Raw genomic sequence first — 6,542 nt, 5'->3', positions numbered from 1 at the left:
AACAAAATATATTTAAAGTGATGAACAGGAGAACTTGATCCGTTAGGAAACCTAAACAAAATATATTTAAAGTGATGAACAGGAGAACTTGATCCGTTAGGAAACCTAAACAAAATATATTTAAAGTGATGAACAGGAGAACTTGAACCGTTAGGAAACCTGAACAAAATATATTTAAAGTGAATGTTCTCAGATTTGGAATTACACCAAATCTTCATTTTCTCACTAAAGAAAACTAGAGAATAACTTCTTGAAAATAAAATTAGTAAAAATTATTTCCATGATGCTTTGCCTGTTCCTGTTCTTGTTAACCTGTTTTAACACTGTTCTTGTTCTTGTTTACTTGTTTAAACACTGCTCCTGTTCTTGTTTACCTGTTTATACACTGTTCTTGTTCTTGTTTACTTGTTTAAACACTGCTCCTGTTCTTGTTTACCTGTTTATACACTGTTCTTGTTCTTGTTTACCTGTTTAAACACTGTTCCTGTTCTTGTTTCCTGTTTAAAAACTGTTCTTGTTCTTGTGTACTTGTTTAAACACTGTTCCTGTTCTTGTTTACCTGTTTATACACTGTTCTTGTTCTTGTGTACCTGTTTAAACATTGGTCTTGTTCTTGTTTCCTGATTAAAAACTGTTCTTGTTCTTGTTTAGCTGTTTAAACACTGTTCTTGTTCTTGTTTACCTGTTTAAAAACACTTCTTGTCCTTGTTTACCTGTTAAAAAACTGTTCTTGATCTTGTTTACCTTTTTAAAAACACTTCCTGCTCTTGTCCTGTTTCCTGTATAAAAACTATTCCTGCATTCTTGTTTACCTGTATAAAAACTGTTCCTGTTCTTGTCCTGTTTCCTGAGGGCAGAACTCCTCTCTGGTCCCTGTTATGCAAAAACTCAGATCATCCCTGGGATCTAATCAAACACAGTTAAATAATTCCAATTTGTTTAAAGTTTATTTTTGATTTTTTCCCCGAAAATTGTCACGTTTTGAATAGCATTTTTACATTTAGGCAAAATGTTACTCAGTTGTACAGAATTATAGGCATAACGATAATCAGGCATTTTGAAATGTAGGCATATCATAATGTAATCTATACATTCGGAATGTAGGCATTATGAACATTAGTTATTCAGAAATATAGGCATAATGTTATTTATGTATTCAGAATGTAGGCATCATGAACTTTAGTTATTCAGAAATATAGGCATAATGTTATTTATGTATTCAGAAATCCAGATAAATGTAATTAAAACATTTAGAAATGTAGGCATAATGTTATTTAGTTATATAAAAATGTAGCAATAATGATAATCAGACATATGGAACAGGAAATGTAGACATTATGTTATTTAGGTATTTAGAAATAAAGGTCTTCACAAAATGAATTGTCTTTAAGGGTTATTGTCTCAGCCATAATTTGGGAATTCAAGGTGAATCTGTTGACTGCTGAAGAGGGGTGGGGGAAATTCTAAAAGATTTCTAATTTCTAAGGACTTAAATCGGATGTTTTTGTATAATTATTCAGCATATGCGAACAATAAAAATTGTATAATTTTCTGGAACCTCTTCTCCCCTCCCCGCCCCTTTTAAGTATTTTAATTGCTTTCAATCAATGTTTCCATATTTATTCTAAGATTTCTCTTTTAAACTTGATGTTTTGTTGAGCTTATTTTCTTGTATTATGGATTATGTTTCAATAACACCCACCCTTCAGACCAGCCCCAGCTCAATTAATTGTTTTTAATACTTTTACTCCCCCCCCTCATTCTGCCCTCCCCCCCTCTATTTGTTTTCACCACCTAGTGTTGGTGACCCATATATATAGTGTAGTAGGTAACTGCATGAATGTAAACAAACCAACTACCCAGCAAACAAATAAACCATCTAGTCCGAAGTGTGCCAACTACAGTCGGAAGTTGTAAAACTACAGTTTCCATTTCATTACACAAAGTCAACACGCAAAACGGAAGTTTAGACCAAGAACGGATATTGTCACTTTCAACTCTCTCTTGAGCAACCATGGGTGGTTTAATCTCACTTTCTTAACCCAGAATTTGAATGGTTTGAGTTTTGCCAAAATAATTATTGGTCAGTGATTTGTTAATTTTATTGTTAGTAACCCTTTCTTTTGAAATTTATAATAAAAATACGAAAATGAAGCCTAATAAACTTAATCTTTTAACAATCTTCTGAAGAAAGATGCTTAAAACCAAACTTAAAATTTAACACATATCTTCTTTCGAAAATTCAGATATTTTGCACATTTTTTGGAACCTATTATTTGAACGACAAAAAAATACTTACATGGATTGTGTGCGTACTGTTGTGCCCAGATTGAGTCGGAGTGCCTGCTCTCTCCATCAGAGTAGGACTGGTTGGGTGATGCCGTGTACCTGTCCTCCACTGTACTGTACTGCTGGTCAGGTGTACCGTACCGACTGTCGGGTGGTGTACTGTACCGCCCTTCTCCCATCTCCTCGTTGTGTTCAAGAAACACTGCATTCTCCAGGTCTGGGTTTCTGGTATAGTTGATTTGATATCCAGGATAGTTGGGATAGTTATAATCATAACCATCATAACCATAACTATACTGTCCATTGATAGTCGGTACATGCATATCACCAACTGTCATTTCTAAATAATGTTATTTGTATTTAATTACAGTATTAGATTGGTCCAAAAACCAGTTTTGATTAGTCGGGTTCTAACTATAGAATTGCGCTCAGTTTATTGATTGTTGCTAACATAAAGTCTTATCTGTGTTTTTAACTTTTAATTGGTTCATTTTGTATGATGTAAAAATGGTAAACTTATGTGACGCACTTAATTTAGGCATTAGATAAACAAAATTCAGATATTTGTTACACAAATGTTTTTAAAAGCGGAACAAAAACTATTTTAAAGATGATTTATTTTTATTATTTTTGGTATAGCAAATATTGATTATTTTTCAGTTCAGAATTATTAAGTTTATACCTGCATCAGTATTTAAGAGGGTCATGTTGAAAGCAGAAGTAAGAATATCTTCTTTTCCGTTGTAGGGAGGTGTCAGAAGGTTGGGGAGGGAGGAGGAGGAGGAGGAGGAGGAGGATGAGGAGGTGGAGCTAGGAGAAAGAGGAGTCAATGATGGAAGGGATGGAATCACGTCAAAATAAATATTATTCTGATCCATGTAGGGGGGTGCAGGAAGCAGTTCCCGAAAAGATGGCATTCCTTCTTTGTACAAAACAACATCGTCTTTGTACAACGGTACATGAACGTCGTAAGAAAACACATCTGTAAGCGGTGTAATTGATGGTTCTTCACCCTCTTTGTAAATATCTCCACAGCTCTCTGTGTACTCCATCTTAAATTAAAAATATATTTTTGATTATTTTTTTTGCTATTGATTTTAGTGTAATATGATGAGTGTTGATGCAGTGATTAATGATTTATTACTTGTCCCTGTCCGTCAGTTTAATACAAAGTTCCTTATAACACGCTTTTTATAACGATAAACAAGCACCATGGGAACATAAATAGTTCTAAATAAGTGACATTGAATTTTTTGACAGATTTTAAGGGGACAGGGGGGAGGGGGTGGAGGGCTTGACCCTAAATTTTGCTATCTAACTTGAAATACAGCATACAATGTTACCCGCAAATGATTAGATTGAATCGGGTTAATTTTCTCGAAAATATTAGATATTTGGCAAAGAAAGAAACTAGTTGAAAAGCTTCTGAACAAATCATTAACGTAGTTTTAAAAGGCTATAAAAAACCTTAGACTCATTCTTTTTGGTCAACCTTGTTTCTAATATCCTAGAAAGTATAGTAATCAACTTCAAATGTTCGAATCACTTAAATCTTATATGTTCTGTTAGAAACGGGTAATTTTTCGTTGGACACCCTGAATATACGCCATATAACCCATACGGGTGCTGGATTACAGGCATATGTAATAAGAGAGATGATAGGTGATTCAATTGATGTTTGTATACTCCCTAATGGGAGTTCTATTTTCATGGGAACAATTTAATAAATATTAAGATTTAAATACTTCTCATTATTTAGTAAATTCTGACACAACCATCTACCAGGATTCTGATACTAACATCTACCAGGATTCTGATACTAACCTACCAGGATTCTGATACTAACATCTACCAGGATTCTGATACTAACATCTACCAGGATTCTGATACTAACATCTACCAGGATTCTGATACTAACATCTACCAGGATTCTAATACTTACATCTACCAGGATTCTGATACTAACATCCACCAGGATTCTGATATACTAACCTACCAGGATTCTGATACAAAAATCTACCAGGATTCTGATACTAACCTACCAGGATTCTGGTACCAAAATCTCGCAAGATTCTGATACTAACAGTAACATGTACCATCTACCATCTACATCTAACTGGTTTAATCTTCAGGTTTGTCTGAATAAACTTGGCAAAATCCTGAATTATTTAATGCCAGAATTCCTCAAAGCAAAGGTGCTCTACACGTAAAACTAACTAAACCGAAGTGCATCGTTTCTGTATCGGAATATTTTCATTCATATTTTGATGTCTTTTTCAAAATAGGTCAAAAATAATTAATTTCTTTAATTTTTGAAATAAACAGCCCCCCAAAAAATATGAGATAGCAAACACTAGCTGAAGGGCCCGGCGTTGCCCGTGGATAAAAAAATTTGAAACAAAAAGAAATTTTTGAAAAAAAAGATTTTTTTAGCCTATAACACCCCCCGGCCACCCCTGAGTGTCCACAGAAAATTTCAACCCAATCGGTCCAGCCGTTTGGCCGGCTAAAGGCAACATATATATACGAATGTCTTGTTTTATTATATAGATAAAAGATTTACATTTAATGGGTGAACATGGGTTTGTAATGTTATAAAGTTACTAAACTTTAAATCAGGACCGTTAGTTTACCGTGAGCATGGATCACCAAATAATAAAAATATGCCAGATAGGGACGGCTCTTCATTTAGAGTCAAAAACGCCGAAATCTGTCTGTCCCTATTATGAATAATATAAACCTGAAGAAATTCAATCTTTGATCATCTTCCAGGTCCATTTATTTTATCCATCCATCATAATTAACAAAACAAATGATATTTTTTATATTTCAAAAAGACAAATTTCGGCGTTTATAACCCTGTACAAAACTTATTGTTGATGATATTTAAGATTTTATGATTCACCCGATTCCCGAACGCGTATTAATTCTTTAAAAGTTTTGAACCCAAGTTTTAATTAATCTTTCTATTCTCTGATGCAAAAAAAGGACAATTAAATAATGTCCAATATATTGACCTGTAAATTTGATATTTTTATGCGATGGTTCATTTACAACAAATCTAAATAATGCGCACTACTGTCGAATGTAAAATGTTTTATTATGGACGAAAAAAAAATTGGAAAAAAAGTTAATTGTTAAAGTTGCATTTTTGTGCATTTTCAATGTTTTGATAAGACTTTTGAAAAAAACCTTATCTGACCTTGCTTTGAGGGTTGATAAGTGTTGTATAGATAAGTGTAACTAGTCTAATACCTCAATACTCATTCACTACTGCCCATTCAAACATTGGACAGTGCAGTCAGAACACTCGGCCGCCACCTATACATTGGCCGCCAAAATCCAGCCAATACCAGTCAAGATATCAGGATTCTTAACCAATCAGCGACGAGGTGGGCGTGGTGGGCCAGAAATGCCCAAGACAATTTAGCGAATGAATCATGTAGACTTTTAAATAAAACTCTGTATGCTAGTACGACTCATATAACAAATATTACGAGACATTTTCAAATACAACCTCTCTATGACTCCGCGCCATCACTTTAGTGTTTCAGTAGAAGTAAATATTTCCATTTACTGTTTAACACTGATCAAAGGATTTAACTCTAATTGAATGATGAGTATAGAAAGAAAGATAGATGTTACCGCCATACTAATTCTATTGGTTCAGATGAATAGACAACACACACGTACATGACTCTGAACCCTGATTGGATCAGGCGCTAATGGACTCGGCATACAGGAGTGTGAAGGAACAAAATGTTTAAAATTTTTTAGTTTATATGCATAATGTATCCAAATAAATTTGCTTTTCTTGTACAGTGATAAACAGAAAACAGTCGATTAGGAAGACGACATTATAACAAAACTTGTATTTGATGTTGTTACCAAACAAATGGTTTTTAAAAGTCATCTTCTTATTTCAGAGTTTTGTGGTTATCACTGTACTTGTGCCGACGAATGCCGAATAAAAAAAATATTTGAAAATTTTATCAATTTGTCGCGTGTATAAAATTTCAGGATTTGATAAGGAAACGTAAACTTTAAAAAAGTTTTTAACAGATTTTGTAAACATGTCATAAAGGTTTATACCATAAGTAAAGTAAATGAAAGCATTTAGGGAGAGGTGTGATGGAATCCTGTTCAGAATTAGAATTATCGTTTTAAAGCTCAGATCGTAGAATCTTTTAAAATTGTAAAATATTCTGTATTTCACATCAAACTAAAGTCAAATACTCGTTAGATTGAAATAT

General features: G+C 33.5%; 1 protein-coding gene across 1 annotated transcript in view; it reads right to left on the bottom strand.

The window, feature by feature from the left end:
• Positions 1–5,654, bottom strand: part of LOC111695406 (transcription factor GATA-4) — an 8,076-nt gene extending 2,422 nt beyond the window's left edge. The window contains exons 1-5 of the mRNA XM_023464727.1: positions 5,492–5,654; positions 2,972–3,341; positions 2,300–2,629; positions 813–906; positions 135–159 (exon numbers count right to left, since the gene is read on the bottom strand). Coding sequence (XP_023320495.1) covers positions 135–159; positions 813–906; positions 2,300–2,629; positions 2,972–3,341 — 819 coding nt within the window. The 5' untranslated portion in view covers positions 5,492–5,654. The remainder of the gene's footprint in view (positions 1–134; positions 160–812; positions 907–2,299; positions 2,630–2,971; positions 3,342–5,491) is intronic.
• Between the last annotated feature and the right edge of the window lie 888 nt (positions 5,655–6,542).

Source organism: Eurytemora carolleeae, unplaced genomic scaffold, assembly GCF_000591075.1.
Source record: "Eurytemora carolleeae unplaced genomic scaffold, Eaff_2.0 scaffold34, whole genome shotgun sequence".
Lineage (NCBI taxonomy): Eukaryota > Metazoa > Arthropoda > Copepoda > Calanoida > Temoridae > Eurytemora > Eurytemora carolleeae.
Note: the sequence above shows the minus strand (reverse complement) of the source record. Positions and strands in the feature narration are given on the sequence as shown.